Source organism: Artibeus jamaicensis, unplaced genomic scaffold (assembly GCF_021234435.1).
Source record: "Artibeus jamaicensis isolate MK-2021 breed Jamaican fruit bat unplaced genomic scaffold, CSHL_Jam_final contig_777, whole genome shotgun sequence".
Lineage (NCBI taxonomy): Eukaryota > Metazoa > Chordata > Mammalia > Chiroptera > Phyllostomidae > Artibeus > Artibeus jamaicensis.
The window spans coordinates 2,937,739-2,952,619 of record NW_026521966.1 but is presented as its reverse complement, the minus strand read 5'-3'; the positions used below and the strand labels follow the sequence as shown (position 1 = coordinate 2,952,619).

Below are 14,881 nucleotides of genomic sequence, written 5' to 3'. Positions count from 1 at the left end.
GTGTTATTGTTCTTCTCACCCCCATCTCATAGGCAGGCATGTGGAGGCTCTGAGGCCAAGCGGCTTGCCTGAGGTCACAGAGTAGGAAGCTGTCAGGGCCTGGATTCAAAGCTGGATGACTTCTCACTAGAAATACTGGCTAGATGAATCCAGGGGTCTCTACTGGGGCAGCCTACCACCTGAGGAGTTTCCTGTCTGCAGCCGCTTCCAGGGGCCAGGGACTCAGCAGGGATGGGGAACACGGCAATGGGGGCTCATTCCTCCATCCCCTACCTGCATGGCCTCTCCTGACTCAGGTCTGAGACAGAACCCAAGACCACGAGACCCACAGGAGCCTTCCTTGGCTCTTGAGGGAGAGGCGAAAGGCTGGAGTCACACTGGCTACTCAGGTACAGGCCCCACCCCCACACTCAACTGCCTTCTGTCGTCACTCATGCTGGGGATCCTGTTGGGAAGGAAACACAGGGAAGCACTTTGGAGCGCAGAGGTGAGGAGCAGTGGAAGGGTGAGTGGAGGGGCTGGGAGAAGAGAGAGGAGAGTTTAGAGCCCCTAGGAAGGAGAGAGATTCGTTGTCCCATAAGAGGCGAGATACGCACCCAAGAGGCGACTTCCCAGCCAGACACAGCCTCAGCCTGCCTTTGGACACACCCACGAATGCAAACATGTCCTCAGCCTGCCTTTGGACACACCCACAAATGCACACGTGTGTGCTTTCCGAACCCACAACCACACACGCAGAGACACACCTTCTTGAGATGATTGGGATGGTGAGGATCAGGCTGGGGATGACCTCTGTTACAGCAGCACCCCCACCCCACAGCTGCTGCAGAGTAAGTGCTGGCTCTGTGACCTGGCTCTGTCACCTGGCCCGGACTGTGGCCTCCTGCTACCTGCTTCCTTCCCAGGTCTGGAAGGATCAATGCATGAGACCACAGAAGAGCTCCCAAAGTATAGTCCCAGCCATATCAAGTTCAGAAGGGAGGGCAGCAGGGGAGGAATAGTGACCCCATTCTACAAATGGGGAAACTAGGCTGGTATGAAGAAGCAGCTCATCCACAGTTACCCCTGAGGGCAAAAGCCAAATTAGTCAGAGTACTGACTCCGAATGTCCAGGCTCTTGGCTCATACCACCATCCGTGCTGCTCTGCTTTCCCCTCAGCCCTCCGAATCTGCTTCCAATCAATCAACTCCAACAATCAGCTGCAGAGGCAGGCCACCCAAAGCAGCCACCTTCTGGGGTTGGGTAGGCAGGAGGGAGACCCTGGCCTTGCTCCTCTGGGCACAGACAAGCCTGGAGGGCTCAACAAATCCAGAAATGGGTATAAGTGGGGTGAGGAGCAACAATGGCTGACACGTCGGCCCTCTTCCTGTTTCCCGCCCATCAAGAGGAACCTTCTGACCTGACCTAAAGTCAGATCCCTCTTCCAAAAGAGAAGACAAGGAAGGAGCAAACCTCTGGCTCAGAGCCTGAGGTTTGGGTTCTAGTCTGGCTCTGCCTCTGCCTCCTGTGTGACCCCAGGTGGTCTCTTACTATCTCTGGGCCAAGTATCCTCACCTGGACAGACAATGATTGGGCCAGATGACCCCCAAGGCTTGGACTCTGGAGCAGGGAAGCACTTGGATCACCCATTTATGGACCATAAATGGGCATCAGAGGTCATCAGTCTGATTGGCCATACCTCTGCCTCCTGCAGGGCCCCCACAGGAGCCCCCAAGACAGCCACCTCTCTGGGCTCTTCAGTAGTACATTAACTAAAAAAATAAAATAAAATAATAGAGTACTTTACTCTATTTGTTGAGAGCCTGCAAGGTTCCAAGCACTGTTCTAGGAACTGGTAGTATAGAGGTGAACAACAGGGCAAAATCTCTCCCCTCACAGAGTTACTGTTCTGGTGCATTGGTCCAAACTGGCCCCAGTGATCAGACCGGGGCACAGCACAGTGAGGCTCTTCCTTTACTCACTCTAGACCACACACTGTCCTTCAGCTATAAGTCCCTCAGTGAAGAAACTACAATTTTTTCATCCTTGATTCACCAGAATTCAACACTTGTCTTCACACTCAGAAGACCTAACTAAATGGATGAGCAGAGAGATAGACAGATGGTGAGTGAAAGGTATATGAGTGAGAAGAATGGCTGGTGGGACAGGTGGACAGATGAGTGGTGAGTGGATGGATGAATAGATGGATAGAGATGGATGCATGAATGGATAAAGGGAAGGATGGATAGATGGGTTAATACAGGGGAAAGGAAGGAAGGAAGGAAGGAAGGAAGGAAGGAAGGAAGGAAGGAAGGAAGGAAGGAAGGGAGGGAGGGAGGGAGGGAGGGAGGGAGGGAGGGAGGGAGGGAGGAAGGGAGAAGGAGGGAGAAGGAGGGAGAAAGAGAGGAGAGAAGGAAGGGAGAGTGGCTGAGGAATTAGTAGTTGGGTGGATAAGCAGATGAATAGATGGACAGACCAGTGAACTGGACCAATGAGCACACAGACAGCCACAGCCCTACACTGTAATGTTCAGAGGCTGCATCCCTCAGGTGCCTCCCTCTGGGTTCTCAGTTGCCCAAAGTCCTCACCTCCCATCCCCGCCTTGCACAGGACTCTGACAAGGGGCCCTTTGCCTCTCTTCCACTTCTCCTTGCAAGGCCCCCTCCCAAAGTCTTCAGGGGTCATAAGAATAGCCCAGTCGTGAAAGCATCTACCCACTCCAAGCCTGGAGACGGGGGCTCAAGGAAAGGGAAGCATGTGAAGTGTCTCAGTGAAGTGACCTCAGTCATGCTGAGGGGCTGTGCCAAGCCCCTGGGTGGCTTACTCATCAACTCACACACTCCTTCTCTCCTCATCTTGCCTGCTCCTTCACTGACTCAGCCACTTACTCAAAAACTATGAGTGTGCTTCGTATAGGAAACCTGGGGGCCCGGAGGGCAGGCATGATCTTTCCAGAGGCCCTGACTTCAGAGATCTCAACCACAGCTAACACTGTGCTAATAACCACACTACCTCTTCAGAGAGACTGTAGGAGCTTGGGGAAGGAGAAGGTCCTCCCAACTGAGGGCAGGGACAGGGAAGGCTCTGTGCTCTGTCAGGTGGGATTTGAAATGAACCTGTGGTTTGGGGAAAGCCCTGGAAGCAGAGAGAGCAGCGTGAAAGAAGCATCTGAAAGGAAGGTGAGGGCTGTGTCTGAGAAAGGAGGTCTTCAGGGGCCAGGAAGGAGTGTGGTGAGAGCCAGGCTGGAGAGGACCCATCAGTGGGCAAGGATCAAACTCTGGGGGCAGGAAGCTGCAGGACCACGAGGGCCAGTCCTACCCTACTTGCACCTGCCACCTGTTACCCTCCATCATGAGCTGATGGCAAGTTCTTGTGACAGCTGGCTCCTGATCTTTGGCATTGTTTATTCCTACCTTTGGCCCACACCAAAGGGCACAACCTGGGTGTTTGTTTTTAAAGATTTTATTTACTTTTAGAGAGGGGGAGGGAAAGAAAAAGAGAGGGAGAGAAATATCAATGTGTGGTTGCCTCTCACGCACCCACTACTGGGGACTGGCATGTGCCCTGACTGGGAATCGAACCTGCAACCCCTTGATTCGCAGGCTGGTGCTCAATCCACTGAGCCGCACCATCCAGGGCACCACCTGGACGTTGTTAACTCAGGTGAACAGACAGCTCTACACCATTTCTCCTACATTTCTGTCTCTCTGGAGACAAGAAGAAAGACAGGAGGGTGGTATATGGTGGCCTAGCTCAAGGGTAGCTCTGCTCTTACTCAGACAAGCCTGCCTAGGAGCCCGCCTCACCTGCTTTGTCCCAAGAAATGCCCACATGCTCTGAGGCCAACTCTTACACAGCCTTTATCAGCCTGCATCTCTGTTCCTAGGCATCGCCTTGCCCAGGGCCCGGTAAGATGGTCACAGTGATAGCTACTCATGGGGATTAGCGGGAGTGCTATGATGGTTCAGGAAAAATCTCTGGGACTTCCGCCAAGATGGAGGCATAGGTGGATGTACTGTGCCTTCTCACACAACCAAGATTAGAGAAAACTAAATATTAGCAAAGAAAATACAGCCAGAACACGGAAAATTGAACTTTTCGGAAGTCCGTTAACAAATTCTTCAGCCTGACCTGTAAGGGGCGAAACCAGCGGCTGGCGGAGCAGGGTTGCACAGGAGGACTCGGCCAGACAGACTCAGGCCCGCGGAATCCAGGCGCAGGGTCGGACCTAGTGAGCGACCAAGCAAGCTACCGCGGGGGAGACAGCGGGGCAGCGGGGCTGCTTGTTGACTGAGGTTGCACATTTGTGCGCAGGTGGACAGGCGAGGGAGTGGGCGGTTGGACCGGGCCCGGCAGGTCCCCATGGCAAGCAGCAGTGGAGGGCGCCGCCATTTCCCTGCTCTGACCCCACCTCCACATACAGCGTCATAACCCAGCGAATCTGAGTGGCCCGGCCCAGGTGAACCACCTAAGGCACGGCTCCTCTGCACCCAGCTGTGAGAAGCGGCAGAGAGGGTCGCCATTTCCCCGCTATGGCCACGCCCCCACATACAGCGTCACAACCCAGCGACCTGGGAGTCCAAGGCGCCGCTTCTCACACTTAAAGGGCCCGAACAGACCAAGAATGGCGCAGGAGGATCTCAGAGCCCCAGAGCCCATAGATCTAAGTGATGAAGAAATAGCAAAACTCTCAGACGCACAGTTTAAAATACTGGTCATCAGGATCCTCACAGAACTGGTTGATTATAGCCACAAATTAGACAAATATATGAAGGCGAAACTAATTGAAATGAATGGAATTGCACAGGACACCAATAGCAATGAAAAGGAAACTGGGACTCAAATCAATGGAGTGGACCAGAAGAAAGCAAATAATGGCCAAACAGAAAAGAGTCAAGAAGCAAGAATTCAAAGAAATGAGGGGAGTCTTAGGAACCTCCAGGACATCTTTAAACGCTCCAACATCCGAATTATAGGGGTACCAGAAGGGGAAAGGCACAGCCACCAGTGGAAAACTTCTTTGAACAAATAATAAAGGAGAATTTCCCCAATCTGGCAAAGGAAATAGACTTCCAGGAAATCCAGGAAGCTCAGAGAGTCCCAAAGAAGTTGGACCCAAGAAGGAACACACCAAGGCACATCGTAATTACATTAGCCAAGATTAAAATGAAGGAGAGAATCCTAGAAGCAGCAAGAGCTAAGGGGACAGTCACCTACAAAGGAGTCCCCATCAGACTGTCAGCGGATTTCTCAAAAGACACCTTACAGGCAAGAAGGGGCTGGAAAGAGGTATTCCAAGTCATGAAATCCAAAGACCTACAACCAAGATTGCTCTATCCAGCAAAACTTTCATTTAGAATGGAAGGACAGATAAAGTGCTTCTCAGATAAGATCAAATTCAAGGAGTTCATCATCACCAAGCCCTTATTATATGAAATGTTAAAGGGACTTATCTAAGAAAAAGAAGTTAAAGAAACATGAACAGTGAAAGGACAACAAACTCACAGTTATTAACAACCACACCTAAAACGAAAGCAAACTAAAAGGACAGCTAGATCAGGAGTGGAAACATAGAAATGAAGATCTCAAGGAGGGTTAGCAACAGGGGAGTGGGAGGAGGAGAAGGGGGAGAAGGTACAGAAAATAAGTAGCATAGACAGTAGATAGAAAATAGTTGGGGGGGGCAAAAATAGCATGGGAAATATAGAATCTAAAGGACTTGAGACATATGGTCATAATCCAAAGGGGGGGTAATGGTGGGGATGAGGGGTAGGGTGGAGGGGAATAAAGGGGGAATAGAACAACTATAACAGCATAATCAATAAAAAAAATTTTAAAAAATGAATCTTCAAAAAAAAAAAAAAGGAAAAATCTCTCTAAAAATCTCTCCCCAATGTAGATTTCTTGGTGCCTTCAATTCTACCATTAAGACATATTTTCCTAATGGTCAGAATTGCCTTCTTTGTTTACATATAATTTTTCTTTTCCTTTTCTTTCTAGACCTGAGGAATCCTATACCCAGTCCTGAGGAAAATGCCCAAATTTTCAGGGCCTTGGGAGAAGTAGGCACACAAGCCCCTCAAAGAGCCCTCAGGAAGAAGGGGTCTCCACCTCCCAAGAAAAAGGTCTCACACCCAGGCGCTTGACCGGTTAAGGCCATAGGCAGAGGGGAGCTGAGAGCTAAGCTCATGAACAGGGATGGGCTCATGAACACAACTTGACTGCTAGAAGAACCTGGGATTTTCCTGAAATTGTCTTCAATCCTTCCCTTAGTTTCAACCCCCCCGCCGGGAACATGAGGGGGTGGTGAGGGCAAGAGAGGCAAGAGGGTAGGAGTATTTGGTGGCTTAGTTCAAGAATCTCTCTGCTCTTATTCAGACAAGCCCACCCAGACCCAGGCTGCCTCGTGGACCTGTGTAGTCTATGAATTTTCCCTCCTGTGCTCCAGGATGGAGCTTCCCTTTGGATGGTCCTTGCACACCTCTCAGCCAACATTTCACAACTGAATTTGGCTTATTCCTCCTGACTTTGCTCCTTCTCCTCTGACGTGCCCATGTTGAAGAGGGCTCCATTGTCCCTCCAGCTCCAACCCCCCATCAGAAGAAGGGGATGCTTTTTTGTTCTTCATTCTCCCTCCCCTCCCATAGTTGATCCTATGGACTCCATCATCCTAATATCTCTCTGATTGGCCTCCTTTTCTCCACCCCTAACTGCCCAAGGTCAGACCTCACCACTTAGGTTTCCCAACAACTTCTCTTCCACTCCATCATCCACCCAGATCCCCCAGAACATCCTTTCCAAAATGCAAATCTCACCATGCCCTTCCTTTCATATGAAGCCCTCTGTGGCTTTCCACTGCCCTCTGTTTTGTCCAATCTCCTTAACTGACCACCAAGCCCAGTCCCAATGGAACTCATCTCCTCAAAATCCCACACCCGTCCAGCTCTTCAACCACATGGGGCTTTTCACTGGTCCCTGCCCCCAGCCCCTGCCCAGGATGCCCTTCCTCCTCCTCTCCACCTGCCATCATCCACTCTAATATCACCTCCTTCAGGAAGTATGCCGAGACTGCCCACAGAATCAGCATTACTTGCCCCCCCTTATGCCCTAGCCTGCCTAGTTCACCCTCTCTCTGGGGCACTTCCAGTTCTCCTTGGTGCCCCCTCTCATCCACCAGACAGTGAGCAGGAGCAGGCATTCTTCTTTCTGTGTCCTAGACTCCCCAGCCTGGGTCCAAGCCTAAACCAGATGCACAGGAGACCTTAGGGATCATTAATCAAACCTTCCCAGCTCAGCTCCCCAAGTTTGCAGTGTGGTATCCCCACCTTGCCCCAGTTACATGTACCTGGTTGGGCACCAGACCACTGCAGATGAGACTAAGACTCTCGGGTCCACCCCAGACAAGGGCTCCAGAGGGCGAGCACCAGGACTACTATGCCCTCACAGCATAGTACCCAGGCCCAGGCCTGCCAGTCTTACCTCTTCTTAGTGGGGGTGATCTCTGCTGGCCTCTTCTCCTGCAGGACAACAGCATTCCCACCAGGGACGGTGGCTTTTCTTCCCATCAGGGACACCAGCTCCTTGGGGTGGGCATCCATGGCTAGTACACAGTCACAGCACAGATGCTCAGGTTACAGGGGCAGGAAGGAGCATCATGGGGCTTCAGGCCCCCTGTGCCCCCTGCTCACACCACCTAGGATGGGGAACTCACTCTCTCCCTTCTCAGACCACCAACTCTTCTCAGGGAGACTGTGCCTGAAGCTTTCCGTCCCCCTGCACCCTGCGCCAGTGGGTCCTAGGAGAGCCCCGCAGAGCCTCCAGGTACAGACCACCATGCCCTGAGCCTCTCTCAGGACATCATGTCCAGCCACACCCACCTCCAAGTGGACTCCTGAGAAGACACTCTGCTGTCCCAGGGCTCAACTCTAATTTTATGCTCGGAGCTTCCTCGACAGAACAGGACTCATCACCTCCTTTGTTCGGATACTATGCTCCTAATAACACAGCTTCAACTCCTCTGCTTTTTCGATTTCTCCACACCTTGGTGATCTCTGCAACTAACACACTGATCCTCAGAGCAACACAGCCCCCTTCCCCAGGGACAGAGGGGAAGCCCCTCCATCCAGACCTGCTTTACTGATGCTCAGTATGGATGGATCCTGGGCTGGGCTGGGAGAGAGATGCCGGAACAAGGGGCTGATACATCTTCTGAGAAGACAGTGGAGGAAGAAGAGCAATCCAAGCAGATGGAGGGCCTGAGTCGAGACCAGCAGTCAAAAAGTTGAGTGAGTGGCAAGGAGCTGGAGTGGCCAGAGAGCCTGGTTATTCATGGGGAGCCCTGGCCGCGAGCAGCTTAGGAGCAGGGTGGGCTAGTTTGGGAGGGCCTGGAACACCAGGCAGGAGCTGTGGCAGATCCCAAGGTAGCAGGGGACACAGGAGACAGCCACCTTAGAGAGAGCAGGCTGTGTGTGGCATGGGGACACCAGAGGCCAGGGTTCCAGGGGGAGGCTGCTGTGAGGAAGGGTGGGCTGACCACATAGGGGGAGATAGTGAGGGGTCAAGAGTTGTGTGGACAGGTGGTGACTCTACAGTTGATGGGGGCAATTCTCAGCCTGAGCAGCCCTCAGCCAACTCCCTCCAAGTCACAGGGGTGGGAGGGAGGTGAGGAACAGATTTCTGTAAGAAGAGACCAGTTGGGGGAGTAGAACTGGGGCCACTGGTGATTCTGCCCCAAATAAGAAAGCTTTCTGGAGGAAGTATCTGGAGCAGGTTGTCATCAGACTGGAGTAAGGTTTAGAAATGTCACAAGCCCCCTGCACACTAAAAGTGAGCAACTCAGGAGGGGAGGAGTCATTCAGCAGAGGCCTTTGGCCCTGGCTTCAGGCACCTGGAGGCAGGGAGCTCTGAGGAGGGGCCTCGAGGCCAAAGGGCGGAGCAGCCCAGTGAGAGATGATCGAAACAGCCAGATGCACAGACATGCAGGCCAAGAGTAAAGAAGAAGGATGAAAGGAAAGGCATGTCTCCAATACCTCCCTGGGCCTCTGGCTTCTATTCTGAGAAAGGGGCTAAATGGTCCCCAAGGACCCTGTGTCTCTATGCACACCAGCTGGCTGCTCCACCCTCTTTGCCCTGGGCCTATGAGTGTGGGCGAGTAGTGGGCAGCGAGGGACAGAGGCTCAGGAGAACCCTGGACTAGGAGTGCAGCAGCTGTAATTAGCTCCCTGAGTCACCCTGGAAGCTCTGTGTTCTCACCAGCTGGACTCTCTTGTTGCCTTGGCATCCTTATCTCCAGAGCAGGCTTCCACCTGGGGAGTAGGAGGTCGTGCCTCTTAAGCACTAACTCTGACTGGAACAGCCTTTTCTTGAAGATGGACAAGGCCCACAGCCACAAGGGAGCCCCCACGCCTGCTGGCCCAGCACCCGTGGAATGCCTGGACATGGTCCCTCTCAAGCTCTGGAGCCACCCGACCCCATTGTGAAGTCCCATGACACCCGTGCTCTAGAGAGGCACATCCCTGGGCCTGCTAGGAAGGCAAGGAGCCTTACCTCTGGCCTGGGCAGCTGTGAGAGTTCTCCCTCCACCAGATGCCCAAACCTCAGGGAAGGGTTCCTGGGCCCACCAGAACCTGTGCTCTCAAACCCTCCCCATGGCCAAGGGCTCATGTCCAGCTTTGTTTCCCCTGCTGAGCCTCATACTCCTTCCCAACCCTAAGGAGCTCTCCTTGGACTTCCTAGGGACTTTGAAGGGCACTGGCTGCCTGTGTGGCAACTCACCTGGTGAAGTCCAGGTGGCAGTGGCTACCCTTGCTCTGAGATCACCGAATGTCCCGGGCCCAAGGCCCCCCGGTGGGACTGTGGCTGAGGCAGCAGGAGGCTCTCATCACAGGGAGAGAGATGGCTGGAATGAGGCTTTAGAGGCAGAACTGGCTGGGCCACCTGCCCTCGCCACCAGGCAGGCCACACCCACCAGCTGGCTGCACTACCCCCCACCCACGTGCTATGCCTGAATCACCTCCACGCCCACATGACAGCCTCACCCTGACCCAGGAGAAGGTGAGGAGGCAGCAAGTGTCAAGGCCAATGTTCTGGTCTCAACTCTTTCCTCTCTTGTGCTGGATGATTCACATCATGAGCCTCAGTTTCTCCAACTGAGAAATGGGAATCAATGCTTACTTTCCAAGGATGCTGTGAAGAGTCAGAGGTTCTGCTGGTGGGAGGGCTTAATGAAAAGTCAATTCTCTATCCTGACCCCTGGGAGGCAAGGTCACTGCTGAGGCTTGACTGGGTGACCTCAGGGGGACCAGCCTTAAGACTTGGTAGCAGTCCCACAGAGCCTGGGATTAGGTTCTCTCAGAGACAGAAGAAGTCCCCAGTCAATGCTCCCACTAAAAATGATGTACCACAGACGTTGGTGTCAGATAGCCCCACCCATTTCTGACGACATGACTCGGGCCAAGTCATTCTCCCCAGCCTCAGTTTCCTCATCTGTGAAATGGGCATCGTAAACCCCCTTCTCAAGTTACTGAATTGCTGTGAGGATTAAATGGGAGAACACACAGAACGAGGCCCAGAGAACAGAAAGTACTCGATAAATGGAGACAGCTATTAGCTATTATTGTTTTTGCCATGCTGATTCATTCTCCCAGCAACTGCCCTGGATATTTGCATCAGGGAAGACTCTGTGCCCTCCCTATGCTCAGGCCACAGCTGTGAAGGGGCGGAGCCAGGCTGGTGTGACCCTGCCTGTCTCCACATCACCCAGGAATTACACACCTGCTCCCGTAGGCAAGATGGAAATGGGATGGAGCAGGAAGTTTCTGAAGACCGGGATGGCGCCAGTGACTGATGCAGCAGGGACTTCCTTGACTGCCATGGGGCATGCCCCTTGATTCCTCATCACCCCAGCCTACCAGGCCTGGGGAGAGGCAGGAGGAGGGTCAAGCTTCTGACCATGGGATAGCAGGCCCTGGGTCCAGGAAGGAGCAGAAAACCTGGCTTGGGAGCCAGGAGGCCTCAGGTGTGGCTGATGTAGGAGGTTTTTCTCACTATTTAAGTCAAGGGGGTCCTGAAGCTCCCATGCACAGAATTCAAAATCTCCTCACTGCCCGGAATTCCACATTAAAGCCCATTCAGGGATCAAGCATAGTTCTCCAGGTCTTACACAGTTAATTGCCCCTCCTGACTGAGTCCCTCACCCCTCCTGGCTTGCTTCTGACTGCCCGAGAGCCCTGGGGGTGAGGCTGCTGCCAAATTCCAGTGTTGATGCTTTGCCAGGTGTCAGCACATTTTTCAAAGGCCAGGCTGGAGCTGGTTCAAAAGGCCTCCCCATCTCCTTCCCAAAAGGGAACCCCCTCTGCTGTGGAAGGGAGCGTGGGCCACATCACCAGACAGACTCAGAGCCATGTCCCCCACTCCCACCTTACACACATGGAAACACAGCTCCAGCCCACTTAGTCCAGCACAAGGTGGCAGCCCAGGGTGACAGACAAGGCAGGGAAGCCAGGGACCAGTGTGGGATTCAGAAATGGAGATGGGTAGTTTCCTCCTCCAGGAATATGAAACCCTAACCCCACCTGGCAGGTTGTAAGGACAAAAAGGACTCAGGCCACCAAGGAGGGAGGGAGTGCATCTAATGGGGAGGTGGGAGGTGGGCATTTGGGTTGGACTTGAAAGGAAGAAGGACAGTCTCCACAGGAGAGGGACTCTCCCTGAGAGACCCGAGACATTCAAGGAGTGGTGAAGAGTTTGGGTGGCATTGAAATGCAGCTGGGTATCAGATATGCTCTGCTGAGTCCAGCTGCAGCCCACTGAATGACCCCAGGCCACTGAGTCATCCCGGACCCCTGTCACAAACTGCTGTGCAGGCCTAGTCTCACAGGCAAGGAGCACAGGGCCCTGCTGAGGACGCTATTGTCATGTGGTCAGGCAGGAAGGGAAGTGACCGGCTGTGCTGAGCCAGCATCTCATATCAAAGCCAGTGCCAGCTGCTGCATCCAGTTGGGACCTGTGTTTGGGCCCCACACAGCACAGCAGCAGGAACGTGGAGCCAGGAATCCTGCCTCTTTCTTCCAAGCCTGGTCCCCTGCAGAACTGCGGAACTGAGCTTTGCCCACTGCGCCTCCATCGCCAACATGCACATGCCCCTGAGCAATTACTCACAGCTGCCCCAATGCCTGGGAGCCTGGGAGGGTTAACAACCTGCCCCCACAATGGAGCTCCTTGCTCCTTGGTGTTCCCGGGTGCAGCCACGACCCCTGCTGTGCGCTCCCTGCACCAGTGACCTCAGCTCCCTCTCTGCCAGTGAATTTTCAGGCAGAGCCTAAAGAGGTGCGGTTCCAGGAGGGACCCTTCGAACCCGCTGTGCCTGTGGAACAAAACAACAGAAAGCATGGGGCCAGCGGCCCAGTGTGGGATGTAGGCTGTAAGGGGAAAGGGTGGTCTCTGCATATTCCCAACCCAGTCCCGCTCCCCGAAGCCCCTAGATTTGGCCAGTATACTCCCTATATGCCCCCCAACTCTCCAAGCTGAGATCAAAGTAGAAGCCTCAGACAGCAGTCTCTGTCTGCACCACGTCTGTCTGCTGTGAAATGTAAAATGCCCCACAGCAGATGACACACCAGATGCCCCTTCGCCTTCCTGTCCAGACCTCCCAAGCCTTGCAAATATCAGGGCCCAGGCAGGTCCACAAGATTCCCCCAAGAGAGAGAAATGAGACAAGAGGTCTCTGTGGGGTGGTTGCATCCAGGTAGGGGCCGACCCCTTGACCCACTCTAGTAACACCCCACTTGGTGCTGTGAGGAAGGCAGGGCTAGGCAGAGCTCCATCAACAGCCTTGGGCCCACTCAACTGTAGTGAGGAGAGGGCCACTGCATCCTGGCAGCCACAGTTGTCCTCGGGCAGGGAGAGCTGGGCAGTCTCCCTGTTGGGGATTCTGGGTTGTAGCTCATCCTGCCTCCAGGTGATGGAAGGAGGCACATGGGGATGGAGAGATAAAGAGACAGCAACAGGAACAAACACAACAAAAACATACTCATGGATACAATGAGCAGACTGGTGGTTGCCAGAGGGGAGGGCGGCTGGAGGACTGGGCGAGAAAGGTCAGAGACTTTCTTGTGGGGTTACCGAACACTTGTGGGGACGTAAAGTACAGCACAGGAAATATATTCAGTAATATTGTAATAAGTGTGTATGTGGTGCCGCATGGGTACTAGAAATATTGGGGGGGACACTTCGTAATGTGTATGACTGTTTAACCACTATGCCACGTGCCTGAAACTAACATAAAACAATGTTAATGCCATCTGCAACTGAAAAACATTTTTAATTAAATTAAAGCTTTTAAAAGAGACAGCAACAGATTAAATACATAAGTAAACCCAGCTAGTGGCAGGCGTGACCCCTTAAACAGCCTGGGTTCACACAAAACGCTGTGAGCCTCCATTTCACAGAACAACACCCGCAAGAGTCCTCCCAGCTCTAAGTCAGTTCGGAAGTTGATTCGATTTGCAGAAACTCGTAGCTGTCTCACATCGACACGACATTTTCTGAGGAAGGCCCACCGGTAAAGAAAGGGGTCCCAGGCCCAAAACAGGACTCGAGAAGCCCTCGAGTCTCCCTCTGACCCGGGGATGGGCTGGCTCACCCAGCCCCTGCTCTGCCAGCCGCCCAGCTCTGCGGTTCAGTTCCGAGCTCTGGAGTCAAGCTGCCTGGGCTCAGGGCCGGGCAATGCTGTTTACAGTTCGTGTAACCTTGCTAACTGTCCCGGCTTCGTTTTTCTCTTCTATAAAATGGAGCTAATGATAGCTCTCTGCAGGCTGTTAGGAGGTTTGAAGGGTAATGCCCATCAAGCACTTTGTATAAATGCTCAATGCGTTCTGGCCAACAGGGTTCCTCCTCTATGCCCATTTGCCACGGCAGGGCCACAGCTCACTTCACCCCTCGTCAGCCAGCCCTCATGCTCCTCAGTCAGGCCTTAGGTGTGGAGGCGGATATGATGCTGCAGGCCGTGGAGGAAGGGGTCCCAGTGTTTCCTCGATACCCCTCTCGAGGTGGGGCTGAAACCCCAGCCTCTGCTCATGTCAGCCCTCTTTCCATGAACCAGCATCTAACAATTCCACGATGGGGCAGCTTATTCCATACTCCATAGACATTAGCGCAACCCCGCCAACATTGGGACAGCTCTTCTAGAACACTGTTTGTTGAGTTCTCTATAATAAAGCAGAAGTCAGCAAGCTTTTATGCAAAGGGCCAGAGAATAAATACTTTAGGCATTGCAGGCTATTCTGTCTCTGTTGCAGCTGCTCATAACTGCCCCGTAGCATGAAAGCGGCCACACGCAGTTCAGAATCGAGTGGCCATGCCGTGTCCCAGTAAAAGTTTGTTTACACAAACAGGCAGCAGGCCAGATTTGGCCCACGGCCCATAGTTTGCTGCATATGGTAGGTGTGTACATGAAGGTGTGCCACGCCCGTGGATAACAAGGAAAAGGTGACCAAGGCTACTAGCCTTAGGGGGTGGTACACACACACAGAGAACACACATGCATGTACACACAGACCACACAGAGCTGATTAGCTGTGCCAGCCCAATGAGTGGCTTGAAGTTCACACTTGACACAATACATACACACATATGTTTGTTTATTTGACAGATGACAGGACAGATGGCGGTGGAAGCATGTGCCATGGCAGGGGGCAGGACAGTGACTGCTACAAATGGAAGATCATTAAAAAATCCTGCCATACCTTTGGGGTGGGGTTCTTTACTTTTGTTTAAACAGCTAATACTTTAGGAAGTGTGATAGGTCATGGAAGGACAAAGTCGCTGTGCAAAAAAACGATTCTGGCAGAGGTGGGAATGGGGCCAGCCTCCCCACTTTCTGTGAGGAGTACCCGGTATCAT

The 14,881-nt window shown here is 53.0% G+C and overlaps 1 protein-coding gene across 1 annotated transcript in view; it reads right to left on the bottom strand.

Moving 5' to 3' along the window:
* The window catches only part of TRPV3 (transient receptor potential cation channel subfamily V member 3), a 28,340-nt gene extending 20,762 nt beyond the window's left edge, over positions 1-7,578 (bottom strand). Inside the window, exon 1 of the mRNA XM_037133027.2 lies at positions 7,460-7,578. Within this exon, the coding sequence (XP_036988922.1) occupies positions 7,460-7,578 (119 nt within the window). The remainder of the gene's footprint in view (positions 1-7,459) is intronic.
* Between the last annotated feature and the right edge of the window lie 7,303 nt (positions 7,579-14,881).